Genomic DNA, 27,760 nt, shown 5'->3' with positions numbered 1-27,760 from the left:
CACTTTCAAGATTTAAGCATGTGCAAGCATACAAATAGAGCATGAAAAAGCTATATATATAGTAAGTAATTAGTAGCAGACAATGCTAACACCAAGCTGTTTTTTAGGCTTGCCACATTTTCTTTTATCCTCCACTTGTCCAGTTTCCTCAGTTGTTGTAAGGACAGTATGCATTATCCAGATATTTCCCAGGTTTTTAGCAATTAAGTGTTTGGGAGTGACCTTATTGGTTTGAAGATATTTTTTTAAGCCTGTCAAACTGTGTTATCTTTGGCAATTTTTGTCAAGATGTGTACTAGTAGCAAAAGTACCTAAAAATACAATTTAAAATATGTTCTTTGTTGTCTGTTATGTGAAGACACAATAACTGAGTCATCCCTTGAGTTAGGTGCCTTATTTATGCTTGGGTGATTCATAGGTCAGTGCTAAGGAGCTTAAAAAACACTTCTCTGAAAGTGGTCAGAGAGAAGGACTAAACTGAAAGTTAGTTGGGAAAACAGCCAATGTCCAAAGAAAAACTTTGAAAGACCTTCAGAGAGCTTTGAGAATTCTTGCTCAAGACCACAAGAATAGAAGAAAAGTCAGATTCCTTGGAAGCAAAATATAAAGAATTGAGAGGTTTCTCAACGCTTCTTCACAGTAAAGTAAAACAGCATGAAGAATGTGCGGTAGTGAGTTGCTCCTGTTGATTATATATCTTGTAGAATTAAGAATGCTATACTACATAACTGTTTTTTCAAGAATTGGGTCCTAGGATGGGAACTGTGGATATTCTTCCATGTACCAGAGACGAACAGTGCCCCCTCTCTCTTTTAGAGTGCAGAAAAACATGAATGGATTTTTCAAACAGAATGTTGTAGTGTGGTAGAGATGCAGTGGTATTACATTATTATCTACCGTTCTCCTCAGTTATCTGCCATTCCTGAAGTTAAAGTAAGGAAAGTGCGCCACCAGCTGGCCATTGTTGAATACTTTCAGAACACAATCCAAAGGCTGCAGCTCTTTACTGGGATTCTTTAAACTCAACTTGATCCATTAGATAAAGTTTCATATAGACTCCACAAAAAGCTTTAACATTCTCAATTTATTCTGAACACTTGCTTGAAAAACGAAACAAAACTTTAGTGCAAATCATACAGAGAAATTGTTCAAAGACTGATAACATGATTTTTAAATTATTAATAAATATACAGGACTCCATTTACACTACGAAATGCTACAAGCACTTTTCACAGTAAAATAACAGTCTCCCAAACCGTTCTGTACATCCAAGATGTTGAAGACTTTCTGAACGAAAGCAATATTATTAATAATGAGTTTGAAAGTCAAAAATGTATAAGTACCATTACTGTCCCTCAGATACAGGCCATTGTCAAGTTTTAGTTTGAGCAAATTAATAACACTCAGTTCAGTCATAACACAATTACTACCCTGTATAGCACTGGAGCAAACTAGTAGCTTAGAAATTTTTAAATAAACAGATACTTTACTGACATGATGCCACAAACATTTTTATATGCCACTAGAGGTTTGCTGCACAAAAAACAAAAAAAACCCAAACAAAACAAAAACAAACCAAAAAATATTCCCATACTGTGATTGATACATGTTGGACTTCATTTTATGCACTTCACACATTAAACTGTTGACAACTGCTGCACAGATTATAAGCAATGATGTAATGCTTGTATGTTACAGATGGAAATATCTTAACTGACTGTACATTAAGTGGGGCCAACACTACAAAAAAAAACAACAAAAAAAACAACAACACAAAAAAGCAAGCATTTGCAGAATAAGTGCAAAATCAGGTGAGCAAATTAAGACAGTGAAGCCAAAACAAAGATTGGCTCTGTCAGTGTTCTTTAGACATGAACTTAAATGTAAAGCCAGCATTGGTGCATCAGAATATTAGCACAGTATTTCTGTTTGGGAGTGCGCTGTAAATTCACCAAACTGCAGAGCTTCCCCAGACATTAAGAATTTATCTGTGGTGTCACACATTCAAAACGGCTGCAAAGGCAGCGCTGCGTTCTCAAGCAAAAGCTTTCCAGGTACGTTTTTTATCTTGTTTTTATGACAAGAAATGTCACATCAATGCAATATTTCAAAGCAACTTCTGCAAGGCCTGAATATGCAAATTGAGCTACAGTAAGTGATGGTGACTGTATTTGGGTGAACCACCTAAGTAAATTCTTTACTTGGGAAACACAGAATACTTGTTTTCACCACTTTTATGACATATTTAGTCATATTATATACATTAGATGGCACATAGAGCATTATTAATAAAACTCCCATACATGTATTTACAGTAGCAGCTCGGCCAATGACAAAATACGGTTTTGTACTGAGAAGGCTGTAGCATTAAATCAACTTAATCTCACAGTCTCATGATGAAAAATGGACTTTCCCAAGTATTAAGTGACGCTGCTCAAATTCATAGTTGCAATTTATCATGATGCTTGTCACCAGTAGTACATACACTATGGTTTTGTATGATTCTGTAGGCTGAAGTTCAGAAACAATCATACACATTTACATTTTCTAATCTCTGGCATGTCTTCTGGGTACTTACGCTGGTTACTTCCTAACAGGCCAACAAATGATCAGAGGCAGTGTTTAAGGCCTAACTGCATCTCAAAAAAAACCCCAAATCTATCCCAAATGAATGCAACTTAAATCACAAGCTCACAGACAGCATGCATTAAGAGTTTAAACCAAAAGGCCACAGACAACAGTTAAGAAAAAGTGCAAATGCATGCGGGAAATGATTGCCACCTGCCATCGTCTAACCTAATGAGCAGAGTAGCCCTTCCAGCTCAGTCCCCCCCCCCACTTCCTCTTCAGTTTGTGACATGTAGCAGTCAGATTAACTTCAAGTGCAAATCCAAGCCGTTGACAGAAAGTTTCTGCAATGAAGGATAACTCTACAAAACTCCAAAAATACTACAAAAGCATTCAAAGACTTGGTTATACACAAACCTACTCACTGCAGAATCCTTCATGGTCTGTTGTAAGTGTCCTGAATTCAGTTTATTATACAGTATTCTGCAGCCTACAAGTCTGCTGGGTTTACAGTGTCGTTACCAGTTTTCTCCCTTTAAAGTCACTGAAGGAGATCCATACAGCAGAGTCCTGAGAATAAAAATAAAACAGATTTCTTAACACAGCCGTGCTGAGAACTTACACACAAGCTACATGTGCTACTATGTTTGCTACCTGCTGATCCCCGATCGCCTGCTGTGTAGTCATCAGGCTGAAGCGCTCTGCTTAGCACTGCTGGTAACGGATCCGGTTGCTTCTTCTCTCCTCTGGGTGGGAGGCAACTCATCCTTCTGCGGTGCTGTCTGCCGAGGTTTGACAATAGTTATTTTGATGGGAACTCCTTTGACGCTGTGCTGCACTCTGCTATACTGCCGCATGGAGGGGTTAAAAGTGCGAACAATGGGAAGCTCATTCAAGGTGGGCGTCTCTTGTTTTGGCTGCGTGCTCTCTTTTATAATGATTTTACTTCTTTTGCTTGAAAAGACAGTTTGCACTGGTAGGATGGCAGGCCTCTTTGCAGAGGCGGACGTCTGGAGTCTCGTTTTATGTGGAGGTGAGCCTTGTTGTTGCTCTTCACCATGAGGAACCCCTCTATGCAAGTGTCCATCGTTTTCCTTCGTCACAGAGATCCCACATTCTTTCCTTTTCTTTACCTCTTTAGGTTTCTTGGGGCAAACAGCCATGTGTTTGGTTCTGCTGCGACGCATTGTGAATTCCCTGCTGCAGTGTGGACACACAAATAATTCCTGCTGCTCACCCACCTGTACAGGTGACATTTTATTTGATGAATGCACAGACTTGTTCCTCTGTGGCATGACCCTTTGGGCAAACTTTTTCTTCCTTTTGTTAAGTACTTTGAACTTTACAGGTGGTTCCTGGCTAGGTTTGGACCTGTTTGACTGACTGACTCTGTTTGAAGCATTTAATCCATTTGTAGAATTGGTAGTAGACAGCACTCCATTTTGAGATTTTGCAAAGTGACGTAGAGGTATGGGATTCTTTCTGGGTGTGTATCGCCTTTTATCACTGGCATTGGCACAAGCCAAGATGTGCTTGTGGAGCTCTGGCATGTTATCAAAGCTTTTTCCACATTTGGTGCACCGAATGGCTGTACTGAAGGTCTGTGGGATGTTGTGTGTAGTGAAGTTTGTGGCTGAAGCCAACGAACCAGCAGGTGATCTGTTGTGGTAAGGAAATGGAGGGGGCTTGAAGCTGGGATAGTGCTGGTTAATGCCAAGACGAACATCAGGCCCTTTGATTTTGCCTCCATCTGAAGCCATGACTTTAATTGTTGTAAACAGTTCTTCAGCACCCACATCTACTTCACCCTCTTCCTTTTTCACCAATTTCTTGAGTTCCTCTTGAGCTTCAGGTCCTGAAGCATCTGTGTTGACTTTAGCTGAATTGTTGTAGTTCTGAGGTCTTAGTTTGCCTTTTTCTTCTTCTGTATGAGTACACTGCTGGCCTGGATGCAATTCTTCCTGATGCTGCTTCAGATTGCAAAGATATACAAATTCTTTTGTACAAGCACTGCAAACATAAGTCTTCCCAACACCGTGGAGGCTTGATCGATGGTCAAGTAAAGCAGAGGGTTTGCCAAAGAGCAGCACACAGAACTCACATTTGTAGGGCCAGTCATCAGCATGGTCAGCCACATGATGACTAAGTTCCTTCATTGAATGGAAAAGCTTATCACACACATTGCAGATGAAATTCTTGGTGAATGTCTGCTCTTGGACATCATTTGAGGATTCATCTTCATTAACTTTCTCGGGAGAGGGAGCGGGTTCAGGTGAGATTTCAGGTGCGGAAGCAGAACTGTCAGGGGCTTCCTCAGGTTTTGTGGTTGGTGGCCCTGTCCCAACTGAGGGCTCTGGGTCAGAGTTTGACTCACCCAGAGGAGGACAATCTGATACCACTGAGGTGGAAGTGGACAGAGTTACCGATTCTGCGATGGAGGACACAAGAATAGTGGGTTCTACAGTTTGAGCACTAGGAACAGATACAATCTGTTGCTGTTCTATGTGATTAACAACCATCTGTGTAGGTGCTGGAGGCTCAGCTGTATTTTCTTGTAAGGTAATTGCAGCAGGAACTACATTCCCTGGGGCTTCAAGAGCTATTGTACACTCTATTAACACAGTGTTACTGGCAATGTTGTAAGAGTTGAGTAGGGAATCACTTAAAGTTACAGTGGGTGTGAACGGCACTTCTGTGATAGGTGCTGAATCAACTATTGGTGGGTTGAGAGCTATTTGATCAGTAAGAAACACATGGCCAGGTAAATTTAGTGTTGGGTCAAGTGGTTGGGAAAGTGTGACGAGATTTGCAGAGTTTGTAGTGGCAAATGTAGGCGTTAAATCACTCTCAGAAGAATTTAATGCATTTTCTGCGCAGAGTACCAAGGGTTCAGTAGTTATATTTGGGCCCAATACCTGGATTGGTTGGCTCGAAGCAGTGGAGATAGGTGGCGGTGGTGCCAAAACTGTGATTAATGAAGGAGCAGTAGGGAGCATGGTGTGTGCAGCTGGGGAAGCAAATGCTATAGTGCATGGTGAAGCTGGTTGCAAGGCGACAGGAGTCAAGGAGGCAGATGATGGAGTGAGAGAACTGTGGGGTAGGGTAAGTCCATAGACAAGTCCATCTGCAACAGGCTCCACTGGGGTAACAATGTTTGAACCCGTTACTATGGTGAAGTCTGTGACTAAAGGAGCCTCAGAATTTGCAAGACTTAGGTTTTGGTTTCCAATTTTTATCAAGGATTCTTCCATCACTGCTTTTTGTTCTTCTTCATTGGCAAAAGCCTGTGAACCTGAATTTGACATAGTTTCAGATTCACAAAGGCTCTTTTTTTGCAAACTCAAATCAAGCACAGCATTAGCTAAAGCTACATCTTCTTGTCTTTTGACTGTATTAGAAAGATCCAGAGGTTGCTGGTTACAGGAATTACCGCCTGTCACAGGGGGCCAGTTGTCTGGCAAAACAGGTTTCACTGCTGTCTCCGTCACGGATGTAGTAACGTCATCATTGTCACAGACTGTTTGGTTCACAGGTGAACTATGTTGGTTTTCTATCTGCCCTGTACTTACAATATCAAAATCTCCCAGATCTGACAATGATGACTCTTCATTAGATGTTGGAGTCTGTTGTGGAGAGCCTGTTGGAGAGCCAGTTCTTCTCTTAAACTTTCCTGTTCCAGAAGGTAGGACAGAGATAGAGACAGGTGAGCATGGCTTCTGGCCATCTGTAATGAGCGCAAGTGTCGGTTTAAGGCCATCCTGCTTTTCTAGGAGCTGTTTTAGCTTTGGCGACAGAAACACTGTTCTTTCTTTCTGCACAATTGTAGACTCTGTATTCTGAGGAAGTAAATTCTCTATTAACGAAGATACAAGTGATGATGAAGATGAAGACACAACTACCTCAGACTCCAATTCAGTTTTAATTTGTGGTAAGAGAGGTGGTGTTGCAGTTCTTCTCTTGGCAAGTGGTTGACCAGGTATGTCATTGCTTATAACTGAATCTGCATTTAATACCTGGCTGATATGAGAGGGGTCCAGAATCAGGGCATCCAGTCCAACTAGAGTCGAAGACCCAGAATGGACCTCAGCTGCTTCACATTTACTGACTGTACTTGTTGACACTATCTTTCCATCAATGTAAAAACTCAGATTCTCTGAAATATTGCTAGAGACATCTAACATGTAATGTTCTTGATGTTCCCCTTCATTCTCCACAACAGCTGCAGGCGGTGTATTGTCACCAAGCCGTGTTTGCTGCTGAGATGATTCACTGACTGTTCTGTGAAGGTTTTCCTCTTGAGGCAGCTGAGCTTTTTCCACATGTGTGAACTGCAGCTGGTTCTCGTGAACTCTACGCTCATGGCGTCTCTTGTTGGTGTGGGTTGTGAATATTTTTTCACAGTACTTGCACGCATGATGCCCCTCTGATACTTCTGATGTGTGTGGCTGATCAGTGAGATCTCCAGCTGACAAAAGAGAAGTATTAGAGCTAGTCGTGGATGACGTATGAAGCTGCGTGACTGAATCTTCTGAATCCAGAGCGTTTGACTTTTCATGCGGCAGGTGACTTAAATTTGACGGAAAAGACATTTTGTTTGTATTGTTTTTGTATAAATGTGCCTCATCATTAGCCAAAGCATGGACCTCCATGTGTTTTTCCAAGGCTTGCTTGCTGGCAAACTGTCCTTCACAGTGCTGACAAGGGAAAGAGCTCCCATCTTTCTCAACCTGATAATGAGACCTCATCATGTCAGGTTCCATGTTGGAGTTGACTTGGTAGATCTCCTCTTCTTCCTCCTCCCCTATCTCCTCACTGCCTCCAAATTCTGGTATGTACACACAAGGAGAGTGCTCCATCTTCTGTGATGTCTTGATCCAATTCTCTTAAGTATTTCTGTGACAAAACTTCGGCAGTTGTCACACCTATTGAAAAGAAGAAAAAAAAGAAAGAAATATTGACAGTAAATATGCCTCAGAAAACCATATGAGGGACATTCCTTTTCTTTGACACCAAACACAGCCAAGAATAGATAAAAGCAGTTGGAAACCGAGTGTTTCATGTGGTCTGAACTATGAGGTTTTGGCTCTTGTTATTTGAAACTTTGGCCATATTTAATATGAACATGGACCTCAGACACAGTATACATTGAACAAAAATTAAGATAGCATAGCAGATCCCTTTAACTTCTACTTGACATATCTGTCATTTCAATTTTAAAGATGTAAAGCTGTTGAAGGCAAATTGTTGTGTTTTTTTATTTATTAATAAACACACATCAAATTGCCAACACCTGATTTACCTCAAGAGAAGCATTATTACTAGCAATCAAGGTATTCAGATTCATTATATTGTAATTGTATGGGACCGTACATAACTCCAACCATGGAAATCCCTCGTGGATTCAAAAGTATTTAAAGACAAAACAGACAGACAACATAATTAAAATAATATCTAGATCAGTCATCACTAGAATATCCTCTCAAATGTCACCACCTGCTTGCACATCAGGGGTGGTCTGACTGTTGAGGTTCACGCTCTAATATTGCAGCATCTCTGGATTAAAATTAAAAGAGTGCGTTCAAGGGCACAATTTTTGTAAAATAAAACCCAAATGAATTGCAGCATCTTACCATTTTCACGTTTACTACAGAGCAGATGTTTTCCTTAGCAGATGATCGCACTGAGTTTTCTTTCTGATGGAAGAAGACAAAACACATGGGGGGGAAAAAAAACAACAACTATCAAGACAGTTCCATAACACTGGATGACAGACAAACTCAAACTGCTAATGGGTGAGAAGAGAGAAGTGATCAAAGTAAGCAGAAGTGGCATGAGAGTAGTTGAGCTGGATGCTTTTATCTTTCTGGCTTACTGACTGCTGACTATGCTTTCAATGTCTTGTTAAGCTGTGCTGATGTGAGAAGGATCATGAAGCATCAAATGCAACATAAGATAAAAGACACTTAAGGGGGGGGGAAAGCTGCCATGTCAAAGTTATTTTCTGTAAATGTTTAATTTCAATTAAAAGTCCAAAAATACTCATAATCTTTGTCAATGACCTCATTTATCCTGGGTGCCTTAAATTACCTGTTAAACTTGTTACATTCAATTCACCTGGTGATGGCCGCACAGCTTTTGTTTTTCCTGCCTTTAATTTGAGAAATAAATTGGTGCATTTGGACATTCATCTTCTTGTTGGTTTAACAAAATGGCAGGCCCATCGTGTCCCTGATTTGTCGTAGCTTCTTAGGACTGCACTCGCACTAAACAGCATCAAAATTAGCATAAACCAAGCGTTACGTTTATTTAAACAGTTTTCCCGTTTAAAACATGTATTTTTATTCATTCAGCATCACTGTTGATTTACTAGCGCACTTGCACCGGGAAGAGAAAACGTAAACAAAAATTCACTAATGCACCGACTATTTCTCCTATATTGCAGATAATCCCGTGGTGCATTTCTGTAGCACAAATATATCAAAATCGTGCCGTTTGCACAAAACAAAAACTGTTCCAGCACCATTCAAGGGCCTGCGCACTGAATAATTAGAGGCAGTCTCCAAACATTCAATTAGGATATTCATTAAAATGTGCTGAAACGCGTTTATTTAATACATATATCACGTAAAATGTAATTATAAACACACATTTGTGAATATTTTATATTACTATAATTGCAATTCGGAATATCTTTGAAGTGCGTTCACGCACATCTGCTTCACCTGGTTTGATGACGCTCCCCGTCCTTGCACCATTGCTAACTGGTCACACAACACGTCGTCACATTACTGTTTTGCTACACAGGCTGCTAGCTTGTCCACTGAAAGGTCAACTCACTTTTTGAGTACACACATTTAACTACCCCCAGGATGCAAGAAAGTTGCTTGCAAATTATGCACTTGTAAGTGCCAAGGTCTCGTGACAATGCTGTCAGCAAAGTGAGAGAAATCAGCTGTTATCGTCCATTAAAGTACTAACGATATGCTGCTAGCATGAATGCTAGCTCGCAAGCACTGGCTAAATGTATCGTCGAGTTCGCGACACAACCTTCAAGAATAAGTCAAATAAAAGTGCACGTAAAGGTTTCGCGTACATACTCGTGTTTGCAGACAAACCGCCGCAGATGGACTTCTAATATTCCTCTTGAGCTGCTAGTAGACAGTTGTATTTTCTCCCCTTCCTTAATGCACCAACAAGGTTCTGGCTTTCTGATTGGTCAGACAAAATGGATGTCAAAATTGGTCCAATCAAAAGCAGTGTTGTTAAAGCCCATAAAAAACTTGAAAGCAAAAGCACATACACGCTATAAGCGAGAGGCAGCCAAACTGTCGTTTCAGATTTAAATGTGAATATTAATGTGGAGCTTGTTTATTTATTTTTTTAAATAAATGTTAGACTTTTCAGCTCCAGTTCTGCTGACTTTTACTCTTTAAAAACAAAAGTCCCATCTTCATGTTTGTGGTGGTTAGGTGTGAGAAATCCTCTGTTGATATATTTTTAAATTTATTTTATTATTGTAATTGCTAGCTTTAAAAATGGTCCTCAACCGGAGGCCTGGGAGCTTGAGGGTCCTGCGCACTGTATCGAGTGCTCTTCTCTCAGCCCTTGGTACTCGCCCAGCTTGTCGTTTCCTTCTTATATTCTTATGGCCAGATCAGAGTGCAATATTTACAAAAAGACACAGTGGTACCAAACAGCCTCTTTGGATAATGTGCTGGCATCCGACCCCCAGAGTGAAAGGGGATAATGGCCATTTCAATCTTGCTGAATCTCATAATGAATGATAACAACAGGGGATATTTTAATTTCTTTAAAAAACACTAAAACCAAACAGTCAGTGCAGTGTATGGATTTGACCTGTAGAGGGCGGCATATAATAAACTCTGTGGGCTCTGGGTGCACCTTCCATGCGGGTAATTCTGAAACTTTGATCATTTACAGTAGGACTAGCGCGTTTTTAGACATTTAGAATGAGTAATTCATCCTAGTTCTAACAGTGTTTAGTAGAAGCGTAATTTCAGTTTTTAATTGATAAACGTATAAATATAACTGTTTACAAAAACGTTTCTAAGGATGGAAGGTAAATAGGCACGTATTTTTCTGGTTCATTTACAACTTGCATTGATAGTTAGCTGTTAAATAGATGTTTCCACTTGAATTAGTACATTATTTTCAGGTCTCCTTCATTACAGTTGTCATGTTGTGTCAAGAAAACAGAATTCCCAGTGTGCTGGAAAGTTGAAGTTTCACGATATGCACTGAGCACTTATCTGTTTTCCCTTACTAGACAAGGCACTAGCTCATATTAAGCTCACATCTACATTGACAGACACTTGGCATCATGTCCACCTTAGCGTACAGGATTTTGAAAGCATCTGAATAAGTTCACCAGACTCTTTGTGCAGAACAAGGGTGGTACTCTCATGGCACATGCATGACATGTCTCTTTTAATTTTATATGTTCTAAGGGGTGTTTCATCATAAATAGCAAAGCTTCATCTATTATATATACATTTCTACTCTATATTCCCACTTGTAAATTCCAACTTTGAAAACCTGAAGTAGTTGGTACAGTGTGGTATGGTGAGCTGATATGCAGTGGCTCTTTAGGGATAAACAGCATTAGGTGGCACATAGCTCATTTAATGGCAAGTTGACTATGATGATGTTTATTTATAGCTTGTCATAGCGAAACTTACCCAGAGCTCCAGCGTGCCTTTCACAGCTGATGGCAATTCCAGCTGTGGAATTATAATGAGAAGTTTCCAATTGAGTCTGCTGGTCAGACACATCTGTCAAGTCATCGTCTAAGCAGGTGCTGAGTGCCTGGAAGTTACGTCAAACACATGGCTAAGCAGTTGGAAATGTGGAGAGGAGCTTTGCAAATAAAAATGCAAATGAGCACATAAAATGTAGAACACAATGAGTGATCAAGCTGTAGTGTCACATCATCGCTTTATTAACTCAGGGAAAAATGTTAGCTTACACATAGAAAATCTTTGCAGTGACACTATACAAAAAACCCTTCTATGTGCTGACTTGCACAAAGATAAAGTGTGTTTTTAAAGTTGCTTTTGTATCCCTGAGTTTATACTTTCTTCACTCCAGACATTTTATCGGGGAAGAAAAATAATTTAAATTGTGAAGTGATTTTGTAATTTATACATTTAAGATAAACATGTTTCATGACTCTATTCATTGGTTTAAACTTGGAGACAGTATTTAAAACAGGGATACTTAAATGAGTTCATGTGACAATAGTAAATGTAACAGCTAGTTTGTGAGCTATAAGGTAAGCCAGTCTATTATCCTAGTATAAAATTATTGAAAAATATTTTCTTTTGTATGTTTTGTTTTTCCTGTACTGTTAAATACAGTTTTCTGTTAGTCTTTGTTAAATTTACTGTGCAAAAGTCTTGATCCATCCCTCATTTCTTGATATTTTGCAAGAAAACTGGGAAATAGATGGAGCAGTTCATTAAAAATGCAAACATATATGGAAGGAAATACAGTGTATATATTGTCCAAAAACAGAGTTTGCATGATTCTAGCAATGTTGAAAGTTGGTGTTTGTTATGACCAAAAACTACTCTGTCTGAACTTTCTTAGACAAGCTTTCTTGTAATTTGTGTAAGTAGTTTTCATGAGTAATTCTCCAGGCTTCTTTAGATTGATGCTGTCTTTTGTTCTGTTCTCTGTCAAGATGATCTCACGTTGCTTCAATAATGTTTAGGTCTGGGGTGCGGTGATACCAATCCATGACTGTGTGTTTTTCTATCGGGTAGGCTTTTACTACATTAGTAGTGTGTTTTGAATCATTGTCATACTAAAAAAATGAAGCCATTGTATTCCATGGTGGATCAAACTCTGACAGTACTTTTCTGTGTTCATAATTTCAATTTTGACAAGATCACCAACACCACTGGCAGAAATTAAGCCTTAAACAATGACAGAAGCACCAACAAGTTTTGCAGACACTCACTGCTGTACCGCTCTCAGGATCTTCTCCGACATATTGATGATAATTTCAATCAATCAATGACCCTAAAGTTAGGGCATCCACTGGCTATGTTATGCTGTTGGGAATGTTTGAGTACTATAAATCGTATGAAAGTTGTACATTGTGGTCCTGATTATAAAAGGAAAATTTTCTATCCTAATAAGGTGAGCTTTTTTCCACAATAACAACACCTCTGTCTACGGGGTAACTCAGGTCAGCAAATTCTCTGATGAGTATGAAAATTAAGTTAAGTTGAGTGTTAAGTTCTTATGGTCAAAAAATAGAATAGAATATTTTTTTATGTCAAAAGGTTGAACATTTGCTAATATTTTTGATGAGCGATTAAGAAAGTAAACTAAAGAAAAGTGTGTCCTGTGCAGCAGGAGCCAGTTTGTGCCAATAACACTGTGCACAATGAAACCTTCACCATCATACAAGGCAAAGAAGGAAAGAGAAAGACGTGTCCTACAACATTCTCATGTATCAGAGAGATTACTGAGCAGAACACTGGTACAAAAACAATAAAGGGTCTCTTATAGGAGATGCATGCCACACACCCAGACAAAGACTTGCCTGTAATCAGACAACATGTCACGTCACTTGGACCAAATAAAAATTTTATTGCTTCGTGTTGTGGCATGCCAGATGTTCAGTGAAGAATATGTAAATGTCACACACAAGTACAAACTGTGTGTAAAAACTTGATCCTGCACACATGTGCATGTAACTCCAGCCCACTGTATTATATCTTGTACTTGCACACATCACACTTACATGCTAATAATCCCCTAAAGTCCATATAAAGCATGTGCCCTTCAAAATCACAGCCCCGATTTGCTTTTGCATGCAAACACACATTCAGAGGTCACACTAAACCCCATCAAGGAGCATGCTGTGTATATATAGACACCGTACACATGTATATAACTCATAAAGGCACATACAGCATCAATCTTCTACCTGCTCTACTATCTCCACCTCTTTGTGAAAGCAAATTCAGTTTTCTCCTGCATTATCCATAATATATCTGACTACACACACACACTGTTTCTGCATGTCACTCAACTTTGAGCACCCTCTCTTTAGTTTTCCACCCCCACTTGTGGGCCCAGCTGTCTGTGCCACTCAAAGGTCTATAGGCTGACATTTTTTCATGACATCACAAACCCCTGAACACTGGTGAACCGTAGGATCGTATTCATTCAACTCCAAGAGATGAACACTGCAGATGCACAGGCACTTATCTGAGAGTACGCTCATGTTTCAGCTGACATTTGGCAAGAGGTAGGTCACAAGCCAACCAGTTCAACTAACTACTGGTAAAAATTTAGTGGTCAGTAAGGATAACTGAAACCTGTGCACCATTACCACAACACATTTTACTGCAAGACTGTATCATGTAAGTACCAATTATAAACATCTATTTTTTTCCTCTTATCCAATTCAGGGTAGCAGGGGGCTGGAGACTATCCCAGCTGTGAGAGGCTAATACAGAGAGACAACAACCGCTCACACTCACGTCTTTGGACTGTGGGAGGAAGCCACCCGGACATGGGGAGAACATGCAAACTCCCCACAGAAAGGCCCCAGGTAGATGGTGGAGTTGAACCCAGGACCTTTTTTGCTGCAAGGCAAGCGTGCTAACCACCATGCTGCCCGCAATTATAAACAGTATAGTGACATCTTTTTAAAAAAAAACAAAAAACTGTTATACGTTAACAGTTTTTTATATTAAAGGAAGAGCTGTCAAATCTCATTAATGTTACCTAAACACTTTTATTAGTTCCCTTCCTTTTCTGTGTCTTTCTGTGTGGCGTGCTGTGTTATTTAACTATTTAGATAAGTGAATCCCAAAATGTTGATTCTGTTCATCTGGACGTAGCGTTTTCAGTGGGAGAAACGTTTCGTCACTCATCCAAGTGACTTCTTGAGTCTCAGCCGACTGCAGGTTTCCCCAACCTTAAAAACAGCACATTTGCACAATAACTGAAAGCAGCCCACTGAATGAACAATGAGTGACGAAACGCTTCTGCCACTGAAAACGCTACGTCCAGATGAACAGAATCAACCTTTCGGGGCCATATAAGGTAAGCAGCTTCGCTTGTAAACAGCCAATCTAACAGAATCAACCTGGTGCTGATTTTCAGGTTTGTATTTAGAAATTCTTTTATTGTTATACCATCTGTGCTTCAGTTGTCCTGTTAGGATTACATTTTGCTGACCGAGCCAAACATGATCCCACAAATAATAAAGATAATCAGTTTTCTCCTTTGTGGACTATGTCGCAAAAACAGGCAGCTCACAGTCAGCTATGAGTGATCTAGAGTGATCTGGCTGTCGCAAAAACAAACTCACATCCAACAGTCTTAAGTTTAGGCGAAAGATATCGCCGTATCCATCTGTCCGCTAGAGACGAATGATTTCCTCCTTCCTCTCAGACAGATTTTCAGTTATCCCCCCAGACGCGTACAGGAAGGGGAGGCGGAGTGGGAGGGGGACTTTTTGTAGTGACTAAAACCTGATGACCACATTACTTGGATTTGGTTAATATATGAAACCTGTACAGTCCAGACGCACGCAGTGTGCCCACACAAACACAAAGCTCACATTTATGCCTGCACGCCATACAAACAGTCGGATGATACACAGACCTGCGTGTGCTGCTTCAACCATGCGTCATGATGACTTTGAGTTGGACTCTCTCTGTAAATGACACACTTTGATTGGTGATCTTAACAGCTGCCTTCCCTGAGACATTCTGCTGCTGGATGACTGTTATAATGCTTCTAACATGTGTTCATCGGCACAAAGTTGGTGATTTAGATCTCTGTTATTTCTTTCTGTGTGTGTGAGTGCACATGATCAGGGCAGGGGCCCACCCAGGAAGTGACTCCACCTTGTAGCGATGTACAGAATTCTCCCTTGCTGAAGAAGAGAGCAGCTTCACAGCCACAGCCCATAGGGTCTCCATTTGCCCTTCTCAAAAGACTCCATTGTTCCCAGAAGTCTGAGGCAAGAGAGTGAGCTAAAGAGAGTTATGAAGTAGCCGTTGGGGCAGAGGCTGGGGTGGTGGGTGTTGGGCCGCTGCCTAAAACCACACGGAGGAGAGGTTGCCAGAGACAGAGCATCTCTGTGCGGCTCACAGCCTAATGTTGGAGCCTTGCCCCAGCTTAACAGCACCGTATGAAAAGCCCCGCAACACGGCACAAAAAAACACACCTAACTGTCAGAGGGCTCAACAGACCCAATGATTCAAGGCCATATGGTACTCCATATTTGGTTCTGTTTGTGTGCTTGCTAATAGGGGCTGTTTTTTTCTTTTTTCTTTTTGAAAATCTGAAGCATTACTTAAACGGGCCAATCACAGTGGGCAGTTGGACACTGCCCCCGGGGAGGGTCGTTAATAACGTTGGCATTTTGAATGTGGAAACAGAAAATAAGTGTCATGTGATTTTAACTGTCGCGAGTATTTTTCCAAGTTAAGAGTGGATAAAGCTCTGATAAAGAGTAAATTCACTCGGAGGCGTTTCCAAGCCATCTATATGATCATCTGCAACTGATAGGATCCGAACGGGACAATAAACAGAAAAGAGATATTTTCCAAAGACAAAGGGCAGCTTTTAGAGAATAATTTAGTACAAAAAAATACTGTGTTTTAAATTTTTTTTATTGAAACAGTATGACCAAAAGCACTGCAATTAAATAAACGTTTTGAACGAATCAGACGGCACAAATTAAAGACTCAGAAGTGATAATATGCAGCAAAGCAGAAGGGGTGGGTGGGACGGGGGACATGTATCGTTGCAAACATTTGCAGTGTCTGAAGCTTGTTCATTAAATATTACACCACTCATTCAGTGCACATATTAAATACGTTTTTAAAGCAAGCAGGGGTAAGCCGAGACGTCATTATTTGTACATCCATGTGACACACTCTTGCAAAAAAAAAAAAAAAAAGGCATAACTGCCAAACACTTTGCACTAAAACAAAGTGCAATTATAAATTGTCATCCTATGCATGTGATCTAGGGTCAGGTCAACTGAAAAGACTGGGTGGCTGTTCTGGTATTAACAGAAGCACTGTCAAGACAATGTCACTGCTATGTCTGGTAACCAAATGTGCGAGCCTTTATAAGCTAACGGGCCAAGTTGTTTGTTTTGGAATGGGTATCAGTTTAAAAGTACATTCAATTCACATTTTTAATGCACTTCCAAAAAAAAAAAAAAAAAATCCTCTTAGCTAGCTAGAGAATACCAGAGACAGTGGCACAAACCCTTCTGCTAAATTTCACAGATATGTATTAGGTTTTTATATGTAAGTGTTAAACTGGGCAGAATGTCACGTTACTCTTGCAAACGAGGGGTGTCTTTTCGTGTCTGATGACCCTCAGAGCTCACCAGGGCCAGAAGCTTCATCCAGTTGGCCAACCTATTAGGGGCTGCATGACAGCATACTCTATACCGGTGCTCGTGGGTGCTTTAGCCACAACAGTAGCCTAAGGCTGCCTGTACATAGTGTACTGCATATTCCATAATATTAAATGCCTAGCCTATGCGAGTGCAACATATGAGAGTAACTGAATGCAGTATAGTCTTTGTCTAGCACTGTATATACATCCAGCAAAATTGGCAACATTATTTCTTGTTTTCTTTCCTAATCCCAGCCTCCTTATGTCTTTGATTTGTAAGTATTTCTAATTTTTATGTCATTTTTCTTTCTTGATATTAATCTAAGTCAGTCACTAAATCGCTTATGTGGAGGACTTACCCCTGTCTTGTCTTTTTTCTACAAAATGCATTTGAAAAGCCTGAAATTCTTCCTGACATCCTGTTTTCACCTTGTTTTGTTCTCTTTAACAGCTCCTTGGGATCAGGACTTTTGCAGGTGCAGGTGAGGATTTTGGCTCGTGTACCCCTCTTGTCTCACATACATGCAATATATACATTAAAAAAATAAACCCCCCACCCTCCCCACCCCGTGCCCCTCACTTTTGTTAACACAGTCCAGAGAGCTGGTTAGGTTTGCTTAGTTCTGGCATCGCGTGCTTGTTTTTAATAATCAGAAATGACGTCACAGTTCAGTAGTTCAGAATTTCCAGAACTTCGCACGGTCCCGCTGCTTTGTAGGCTTTTTCCTCAAGGTCTGTGGGATACAAAGAGAGATCCGGTCAGAGATGGAAAAGATTTTTTTTATATGATTGGCAGTTAGGGTTTATATTATTTTAAAGTTAATTCATCGGGGGACTTGTTAAGTAAAATTAGATGGTGAACAAAGCTGGGTTTTATGCATAATTCATAGATTACGCAGCTTCAAAAGTTGAATGGAGTTAAAAAAAATACACAATTTTCAATTTCTGTGAAAAAGTTTTTTTGTGTTTTTTTTATTTCAAACGGTACAATAACTAAAGAAAATCTGATTATTGGTTAACTTATTAAAAAAACAAACAGATGGCGATTGCTCTGGTTAGCAACCCTGTTTCTAATGTACAAAGCCCCTGTGTTTCTAGGGATCAAATCAAGTTGTTAACACAAAACCCCTCTAGCTGACGGCCATGGGCCATGTAGACCGATACTAAGTCAATAAACAAGCTCATTTTAAGGCCACTTGTCACCATGAATGCTGGATTTTCCACCTAGAAGCATGGGACTCTATGTCAGCAGACAGAGGAACAACTATGGAGCCTTGTCAGTAGCTCTTGGGAAAAAGACGGCTGTAAATAGGTGTGTGGGGGGTTAAAATGATTAGCTGAAGGGGTAAAATAGAGAACTTTACAAAGACCATAACACTCTGCTTTCTGCCAGGCTTTTTGTTCCTTGCAGACCTGTGACACAAAAATTTGCCATCATTATTAGCAGTAATTATCATCATATGTTCACAGGGGACAGAAAACTGTCACTTCATATGGACTTGATCTACTTTCAGGAAGGAACGTCTGTGTTCACATGTGCTCAGAAACAATTTTGATTGAAATGCTGGTTTGGGAGAATTCGTAGTCACCTTTTCTTTCCTATGTGACTTCATTCTTGGATGGTTCAGTGATGACTCAGTGCCCAACATCTATGTAACACTGCCATGGATTTAATCTTTGTGCTTATGTACATGCGGTAGTGAGTTACTTACGAGTATTCGCCCATCCTCTTCAAGACAACAATCACCACTGCTGTGATGACGGCCACTGCCAGCAGGGCGCCGACTACAATGCCCACAATCTGTCCAGAGCTCAGGGCCTCTGTTAGATGAGAGTTAGTGCATTTAGATCCATAGTTAATATATTTAAACAGCAATGGTTATTAAGTGTATGTTAGACTTATTAAGTGTCACCATTATATCTATTCAAACTGACCTCTCCTTTCTCCCACACTTTCTTCACCTTCTGTGTCCTCCTCAATGATCAGGTCAGTGGTTTCTGTCCCAACAGGGCCCACTCTCTCAGCAGTGCCCTCTGTTTCAGCAGGGATCACTGTCCCAGTAGGGCCCATTGTCTCAGTGAGGTCGTCTGTTTGGGACTCACTGAGTACTTGCTCAGTGGACGATGTGGTCTCCTCAGACGTATATTCAGCGTATTGGGTAGGTGTATTGGGAGCTTCTGTTTCAGTGACTAGGGCTTCAGTTGTAGGCACAGACACACTCATATTGTCATTGAAAACGTGTGTTATAATTTCGAAATGGACTGTAGTTGGTACAGATGGAGGATGACTGGTGACAACAGTGGTACGATTAACCTCTAGAGCAACACCAGGTGTGGTTTCTCCTTCTGTAATGACCACAGATGAATTGTGAAGTTCTGTAGGGCCTGTAATTGGATCTGGGGGGAGGAAATAAGAAATAAAAGATCACAAACAGGCCAAACATTCAAGGCAGAAAGCTGTTTAACCCAAGCTTCCCAGGTCACAGGTTTCCATCTATCAAAATTTGTTTTTTCACTATCACAGAGTGCTTTCTCGATGGGTCATTTTTGGCTTTCTCCCTGTGATATCGATGTCTCTGCTGATTTCTTTAATTTAACTGTGAAAATCTCCCAGTATTCAAAACTCATCAAATTATAATTTATTTTGTTTTTTTAAATTTATTTTTAAATTTAGATCTTTTTCCAGTTAAGTTAAAAGTAAGTTCAAGTTTGAAAAACAAGAAAGGATGTTTTTGGTGCAGCTGGGTAAAATGCACCCAGGTACTGGGGTTGTACTGCTAATGCAATTCCACCTGATCACGAACTTTTCAGTGATGAAAAACGACATGTTACAGATGTCGCTTTGAATACTAACAGATAAACATCTGGCTTTTGTTAACACTGAGTATTAGCCTGATGGACCCTAGCATTAAATATTCAGGACGGGTGATTTTAAAACCGTGATCGTGCACTTAAAAGAACCCTGACACATTTTTGAGACTGATATTGATATTTGATCATTTAAAAACTCCAGTCAATATTTCTTTCTTTGAGAAGACACACACAAAACATAAGCAGGTTTCCCTAACATGTATTATCTGCAGTTATTTAAGAGTGTTTACTAAGATAATATCACAATTCAGTTGAAAATTAATCTTGTTTTACAGTTTCAGCAAGCTGAGTAAATTACTCATTTACGCTCTGACAGGCTCTGCGTGGATCAGCTGGTTGTGCGCACCAAACATGGGGCGCAAAAGGGAAGTTGAAGCATGCCCTCTGATGGACAAACCGTGCAACATCAACACTCATGGTTGAAGGGTGTTTCTCATGTCACTTGCTTTCATTTACTGGCCGATTATAAATGCAAATACCGACATATCGGTATCTATGTTATAATACCTTCATCATTAACCTGTGCATTAGTACATATCCAACACTCAGCAAGATGATAGCTCAAGTAAAAGTGGACATTAAATGTTGTTTGTTTAAGCTCTGTTTTCTTTGTAACTTCAGAGCACAGTTGATTGGCATGTTCATGCCGTGGAAGTTTGAAAGGCCATTGTCGTTTCAACCAAATTCTTGTTTGACATAATTCAGCAATGTTTCAGTTCAATCGTCCTATCTGTAGCCTTTCACTTTATCATTGTTAGCTAAAAAAAAGAAAAAAAATACCCGGTCTAAGACAATGACGAACTTTATCGTTGCGAGTCAAAATGCGAAGTTTATAACAATACCAGTAAATAAATGGACAATAGATCTGCCTCCGTCTGTGGGGATGGGTGAAAATGTGAAAAATAAACAGCGTTAATGTTTAGACGCTTCACTCACAACATGATGTCATTACTTGACCTTTCCCCCTTCTCACACTCCTCGTCTGTCTCATACAGGTTCTCCCATCATCAGCACTGTATCAGCATGCACACCCCACCCATTGACTTCATATAATATGCATCCTCCCTCTGTTCCCCCTCCCCATCCCTCTATCCGGTCTTCAGGGCCTCGTGTTTGCGAACTTGCATGCCACATGCTCTGACTTATTTCCTGTGGAGGGAGCCACTGCCGCATGTGTAAGCAGAGCGCAGGCAGGCTTGTTAACCATCAGACACTTAATCCGTGCAGTCACAGGAGGGTGGGGTCACAGGGAGAAAGCATGAAAGTTTCTTTGAAAAGGTAAAAAAAAAGAAGACGATATGCAGTTTAAAACATCTGAGTTCATTTGTATTTCTGTAGTTTCATATGTTTTCTTGACTGATGTTTAATATCTAAAACGCACTTTGTCAGAGCTCAGAAGACCATCTGTGTCATGGTAGTCTCTTATTTTGTCCCATCTGTAAAAAACATGTATTTAGCGTTTATTTTGCCTCTTTCATGAGGGTCTGGACCACGAGCCGGCCTGGGCTCAACATGATCATTTCCCACCAATAACCAGAGCTCCATCTCCCCACGTTCAACATCCTCCCAGCCACAAATGAAACTCTAGCCTGGACAGCACCGTTTCAAAATTAAGGAGGTAGATTTCAGCGTGGCACCAAAATTACAGTCTGCGCCTAACTTTCCACTGACAAGCTGCTGGCCTGAAGTTGCGCCTTTTTCTTTGGAAAAAAAAACCCCCGATTAAAAGCTATTCATCGCACAAAGCCTCCTTACTGCAGAGAGCAAAAATGAGCTTCTGTGCGAGTCTTCCAAACTTAGCTCCTGACATCATGCTCTCTCCAGCTCCGTTTTTGTCCAGTTCTTCTAAATACCTGAAATAATAGAGAATGCTTTACCCAGGGTAAAAATAACTCTTGAATGGCTGGGGTTAGTCTACCAACCGGTGCAGCACTGTGCTGCCTGGTGTGTTCATTAGCAACAGGCGGGGGTAAATATAACAAAACATTTGTTCCCACTGAGGAAGACTATTGAGAAGGGGGTTTACTAATGGCGACTCAGACTGTTTGTTTGGAACGTCTGTAAGCGATGATAAAATGGTCTGTGCTCCACTGAGCGTGGCTCTGTGCTACGTGTAATCACTCCCTCATTCTCCACTACCAATTGTTTCATTATGTGTACAGTTCCCACAATTAGCTCTGAGTAGTATTTCCTCCCCACCGTGCTAGCCCTTCTGGGTTAATGCAGCTGCATTAGTGAGTAACACAGTGACTTTTAACGGCTTACATACACTCTCCCCTCCTCTCCTTTTAATCTACTTCTTCCCTATCGTCGTCTTCATAAACCAGACTCCCTGAGGATAGGTTTGTTGCTGATGAAACCGCTGAGAAGGCTGAATCCTTGGAGAGAAAGAGAAGGGGGGAGAGAAAGCAGCAAGGGTGGAGGGGGAGCTTTGAGGGAATGGCATGTTTCAAAAGTGTGACGCCAGGGAGCACCCCGTGTCCCGTCTAGAGTGCTTGATTTCACTGTGAACACGGTGTGTCCGCTTATAGCAAGATGCATTGCGTGTGTGCAACACATAGGTGAGCTTGTGTTCATCCTCAGTGGGCAAATGGACAGACCTAGAACAGGAAGCCTGACGCTGCTACAGTTTCTACAACTAGTTTTAGTCTGACTCTCAGTCAGTTAAACGATGACTGCAAAAGTTGGATGCTTTGCTTTTTCTCGCGAGTTTCAGTGTTTGATTTAATTTTGACTTTTTTTTTTTCCTTTTTAATTTAGTTACGTTTCAGTTAGTTTCCAGAGCTGCTCTGGTTATTTCAGTTCAGTGTTTATCATTCTGAACATGTTTACCTTTAGTTTCGTTTTTATTACTTTCAGGGTCAGTTTTAGTCGGTTTTTATTGTTGCGTGGAGGGCATATGCCAGTGGCAGAGTTTCTGCAAATCATTATAGGTATTACTTTAAGCAGTTGACTCACAGTCTTGTAAACATCCAAACCCTCGAAAAACACCTCCATCAGCCCCTCATCAGGCAAGCTGTAATAACAAATTTTACCAAACTGACAAAGAGTTACACTAAGGATATTTATTCAATCTATATATAATTTAAATTTTAAGGTAAAAAAAAAAAAACTCCAGTTAGTTTTCATTAAATAACTAAACTTTTTTTGGAAGCAGTTTTCTTTTCTTTTCAAACCTTCTTCATCATTGCATCGGTTTTCATGTCAAGCATGCTTGAAACATCATCCAGCGCCCCGAAAACCTTCATTCATGTTTGTGTGCATGTATGTGAACTTGTGCATTAAAGGGTTAACTTAGAGTAAAAAAAAATAAACACAATTATTACTTACCGTAGTAAAACATAAGCTTAATAAATTATTTTGGTCCACCATGATATTTTGTTCCCACAATTTCCCCTAAAAAACTGTAAGTGACGCAGAAAATAAAAAACAGGACAGGGAGGGCGAGGTGAAGAAAAGGGCTGAGTGAAAAGCTGTAAAGGAATTGGGCAAAATGAGGTGAGAAAGAAATGGAGGGGGGAAGTTCACTCCTTTCTGATATAAATTAAAGCGAAAAAACAAAAGAGTGATGGAGGGACACAATAATATACAGCCAGAGACAGCAAAGGTGGGAGTACAGGCTTCCATTCATTATTATCACAATTAGCTGTCACTGAAGCCCCCTTATGCAGACAGAAAAGATCAGTGCACGAGATGTGAGGGAGTGTGTTCATCTTCGAATCTCAGGAATGTTTTTCGTGGTGTTTAGGGAGTAAAATGTGAGCGATACAGACGCCCTCCCCATCTCACCACACCAACATGAGATGTCACATGACGTACACTCCCCTGCGAAACTTGTGGGAGTCATCTCTAAAAACACCGGGCCGTGCCATGCAGTGCACGCTGGGGACTTTTTGAAGCATGAGTGGAATATTCTCAGCCGGCCTTATCGCAGATGCAACACAATGTGCGTTGAATCTGTGTCCACATTCATTTTATAGCCACTCGTGTTTTTCTCCTCCCACTCTAACTCAGATAAAAAAGACATGCAGCAGGTCCCATCTGGACTCTATCACCAGGGGCAGAAATTGGCACTACATCAAGTTGGCCTTTAATCTCGGGCATTACAGTTTCTCACTACATTGCCACAGCACAATGAACCGGAACAGGCGTGATGTTAAACGAAGGGAACACAAATAAACAAGTTATGGTGCATTATCATGCTGAACATCCAGGCTTGCATTTCCTTTCTCATGTTTTCCATGTCTCACAGAGGAAGTGCAAGGCTGGCATTTGTGCCTTTTTACTTGTTGAGGATATGCACATAAATCTTGGTGTTTTTTCTAATCTTTTTGGAGCTGCTACTGTCTCAGTTTCGTCAGGATAAGGGCTTGGTCTGGGATAAAACAGTCTCCACCTCCCCTTTCCTTAAACAGATGAATATTTCTCCTTAGGGAAATTTTTGGAAGTATGGAAGTATTTTATTTTATTTTTTTACATTTTATTTTTTATACATTTTTTCTTCTCCTAATTAGATTCAGTTGGTGTGAGAAGTCCTCGGACCTCGTGGTCTTTCCTTACGCGCGTGTGTCTCATACTTGGAACAGGAGCGCAACATTTGGGTGATTTCTTCAAGCGGGCTCGGACAAAGGGCATTAACCTCTTCCTTTGGCGGCCAGATGTGAATGGGATGTTACTGGCCAAGCAACTGCAGACAAAACTCATAAGAAGGAGACGAGGGGAGGGGCGGGGGGAGTAGCAGCGAGAGGGCGGTGGTGGATGATTGTACAGGATGGAGATGGGAGTTAGAAAGGCTCCATTTGTGAGGTATGAGTGGGGAATGACTGATTTCCTTTGTATTCTTAACAAGAACAGGGAAGACTTTCTGAAAACTTCAGCAGTTTCTTCCTCAGTTAAAAAAGCAAACCCCGCCATAAAACGGGAGAGACACACAGACCAGGAAAAGCTTGTCGTGTAACAATAGACCCATCGCTTTTTGTGCATCCTGTGTTCCCCCAAATCTGAGGGTTACACTCATGAACCTGGACAAGAGAGAGCTTGAGAAAGCTGAAGGGCTGTTAAGAGACGGTGGTGGTTGGGGGGTGGAGAAGGAAGGGGTTATTTTAAGTGGTAAAGTTTGCAACCCCACCAAAGATGGGTAAATGCCAAGGGCTGGTGTGCTGTACATGCTAACAACACACGGGTAAAAGAGGGTGGGGCAGCTCTCAAAGTTCATCATGTCTCTTGCTCCTCTCTCATCCATATGACCCTCTTAAATATAGAGCCTCCCACTATTAATACACCCACATAGACACAAAACGGCCCTGCCCTGCCCTGCACTTTCCTCGGGCTTCAGCCACAACTACTGGGCAGAGAGTGGCTGGTCAAGGCAAAAGAAGAAAGCAAGGCAAAGAAAGACAGAAAGTTAAATGATACATGCTGTGAGAGCGACTGGAGACAAAGCACAGATGAAGGGGGGAGAAGAAAAACAGAGGGAAAAAGGAGAAAACAAAATCAAGTGCAGCAAGAGAGAAATAGGAGAATCAGGAGTAAAACGAGAGGAAGCACAGGATAGGCTTTCGGATAAATATGTACGGTGTATGTTACAGTTTACAGCCCCCCCCCCCCCGCACATGACCACAGTTTTTGGGACGCTTCCAAAGGATATTGCTCTCTTCTCTTTTGGCTGTGCCAAGAAAACTACAGACACGAGGCACCAGAGCTTCTTGCTATTACATCATATATTTTTTTCCCCCCTTGTTTGCAAAAAAAGAAAAAAAGAAAAAAGGAGACAACAGTGACAGCGAGGGAAAAATACAGCAAAGCAGGATGAGGTAATTTGTTAAAATGAACACGGAGCATTCATATGAGCTGATCCCTCTTTGTTAAATTAACACCTTCGCTTTTCCAATCACTGATCTTTGGCCAAGTTTGGTGGATTAACCGCAGATGCTAGAAGAAATATTCTTAGATATTACACAAAAAAAGATTTAAAATGTGAGTATGTGTTTAACACTTGTGTATTTGCGTGTAAACAAACAATTGCATTAACTTATTAATGAATACAAATGAAACCTGGACCATTTCCCCCCTTATGAATCCAGCCTGCAAAGTGTTATTGTTCAATCGGCAGGGATTAAAGCAGACAAAGAGAAGTGTGGTGAGGGCACATGGAGGCAGAGGGAGAGAGAGAGGACATAGTGTGCTAACAGTAGGATGGTGATAGCTGAGAGTTCACTTACTTGCACTTGTGAAGGCGCACAAAAGGCCAACAAGGGCCGACAGGAGCAGCAGCTGAACTTTCATTGTGTCAAAAAAAAACTCTTCTCCGCTCTTCTCGCCAGTCAAAACCCACAGAGACGTCCCCAGGGGCACAACACCGGAGACCTAACACACACCAACCGGCGTCTACGGTAGTAAAATGTTGAGGGACCCAAAAAAGGTCAAGAATGAAAATAAAGTCTTTGGCCGGAGGAAGTTTGGGAAAGCGGTGGGCTGAGATCCTTTCAACTTGTGGAGGTGAATGTGAACAGACTCGGGCTGGTCGGCGTGGAGGAAGAGAAAGAAAGAGTGGTGGAGGGATGCAGACAGGACAAGAGAAAGAGAGGAGAGATCTGGCCACTTTGGGTGAGTGCAGAGAGAGAGAGAGAGGGAGGAATGGCACACGGCAGGAAGGAGAGCGAAAAGAGGGTGCATGTGAGTGGCTGAGAGTGGAGGAGGGGTGCTGGTACTGGTTGTGGTGGCGGTGGGCTGGGCGGGCTGAGGAGCAAGGGGCAGGTTGGATTGGGAGGAGGGTGTCTGGATAGGGGCAGTAAGGTGGTTTGAGCCCTCGTGGCCCAGCCCCATGTAAACCTCCTCTTGGTCCACAGCCAGCAGTACTCCTGTTTGCAAACCCTGCAATATCAGCAGCATGCACACACTCACACATGCCAACACATGCACTAGGTGATACAGATAAATACACACTTATTTATCTAGACAAGACAGGCACACTAAACTGCAACCGGCTGTCTTTTACAATTAGAAAGCTAAAGCAACAAACTTTCCACATGAATGAATGGAAGAGATGTAAACAGAGGTTTGGGTTGTTTCAAATAATGCTTAATCACAGGAGTTAGGAGCCAAATCTTTGGATTGACTAGATACTACCTGTCAAATATTTAACAGGATTTAAGTAAATATGAGCAAACACCTGGAATTCATTTGTGCTGATCTTCTAAAACATCAGTTTTGCTCTATTTATAAAGAAAGTGGCAGTGTACATGTGTGGCTGATAGACAGCGGGAGGAAAGAGCGCTTTCTGGACCGCTTTCCAATGAAAAGAGGCCATAAATACAGTTAGAACACTGTGTGACGGTGTGTCGCAGGCAAGCATGGGTGGTCTGCCTAGTTTACATGCAGAGGAGGGCAAACAAACGGTCGCCCGGCGCTAGGCTGACACCTGTTGGACAACAAGCCGCGAGGGCCAAAACAGCACAAATAGGCTCAAACTAAAAACTCAGAAGCCACTGTCACATCTTCCTGCACAGCACAGTAACATGCACACAGCATTATTTCAAGATTTCAAACATGCAAACAGCTGATAAAATAACGGTAGCAGATGCAAGGTTATTGCAGTAAAAATGGTCAATGACATTTTAATAAACACTGAAACAGATTTGAACCGCTGAACCGCCGTACATACACAGGTTACTTATGACACACAAAAATGCCAACGTTTTTTTTTCCTTCTTTAAATCACCTATTTACATTATACTCAAGCTATGTACATAATGTTTCTCCTGGAAGAGAAATAACAAAATACCCATCTCCATTTGCCATTTCCTTTTTTTTTTTTTTTTCAGTCTGCATTTTTCCAGGGCAAACAGAGAAGTGACATACTGTTATTTACAAGGACAATTACACGCAGACATACAAGATATTTATTTATATA

At 41.0% G+C, this 27,760-nt stretch overlaps 2 protein-coding genes across 3 annotated transcripts; both read right to left on the bottom strand.

Annotated features, from left to right (window-relative positions):
* Positions 1-1,537: 1,537 nt before the first annotated feature.
* Positions 1,538-9,771, bottom strand: prdm2a (PR domain containing 2, with ZNF domain a). 2 transcript variants are annotated; one of them, XM_005732980.1, is made up of 4 exons: positions 9,666-9,771; positions 8,199-8,261; positions 3,223-7,490; positions 1,538-3,138 (listed from the first exon to the last, which is right to left on the bottom strand). In XM_005732980.1, the coding sequence occupies exon 3, from the start codon at positions 7,422-7,424 to the stop codon at positions 3,255-3,257; it is 4,170 nt and encodes a 1,389-aa protein (XP_005733037.1). In that variant the 5' UTR covers positions 7,425-7,490; positions 8,199-8,261; positions 9,666-9,771; the 3' UTR covers positions 1,538-3,138; positions 3,223-3,254. The 2 variants fall into 2 exon arrangements, with proteins under 2 accessions (XP_005733037.1, XP_005733038.1); XM_005732981.1 differs by lacking the exon at positions 9,666-9,771 and adding an exon at positions 9,291-9,499.
* Positions 9,772-16,217: 6,446 nt separating this feature from the next.
* On the bottom strand, positions 16,218-26,614 carry pdpn (podoplanin). The gene is made up of 4 exons (XM_005732979.2): positions 26,070-26,614; positions 18,913-19,374; positions 18,690-18,798; positions 16,218-17,711 (listed from the first exon to the last, which is right to left on the bottom strand). Exons 1-4 carry the CDS (start codon positions 26,131-26,133, stop codon positions 17,705-17,707), a joined length of 642 nt encoding a protein of 213 aa, XP_005733036.1. The 5' UTR covers positions 26,134-26,614; the 3' UTR covers positions 16,218-17,704.
* Between the last annotated feature and the right edge of the window lie 1,146 nt (positions 26,615-27,760).

The sequence above is a fragment of the Pundamilia nyererei genome, unplaced genomic scaffold (assembly GCF_000239375.1).
Source record: "Pundamilia nyererei isolate P.nyererei 1_Seehausen unplaced genomic scaffold, PunNye1.0 scaffold00049, whole genome shotgun sequence".
Taxonomy (NCBI): Eukaryota; Metazoa; Chordata; class Actinopteri; order Cichliformes; family Cichlidae; genus Pundamilia; species Pundamilia nyererei.
Note: the sequence above shows the minus strand (reverse complement) of the source record. Positions and strands in the feature narration are given on the sequence as shown.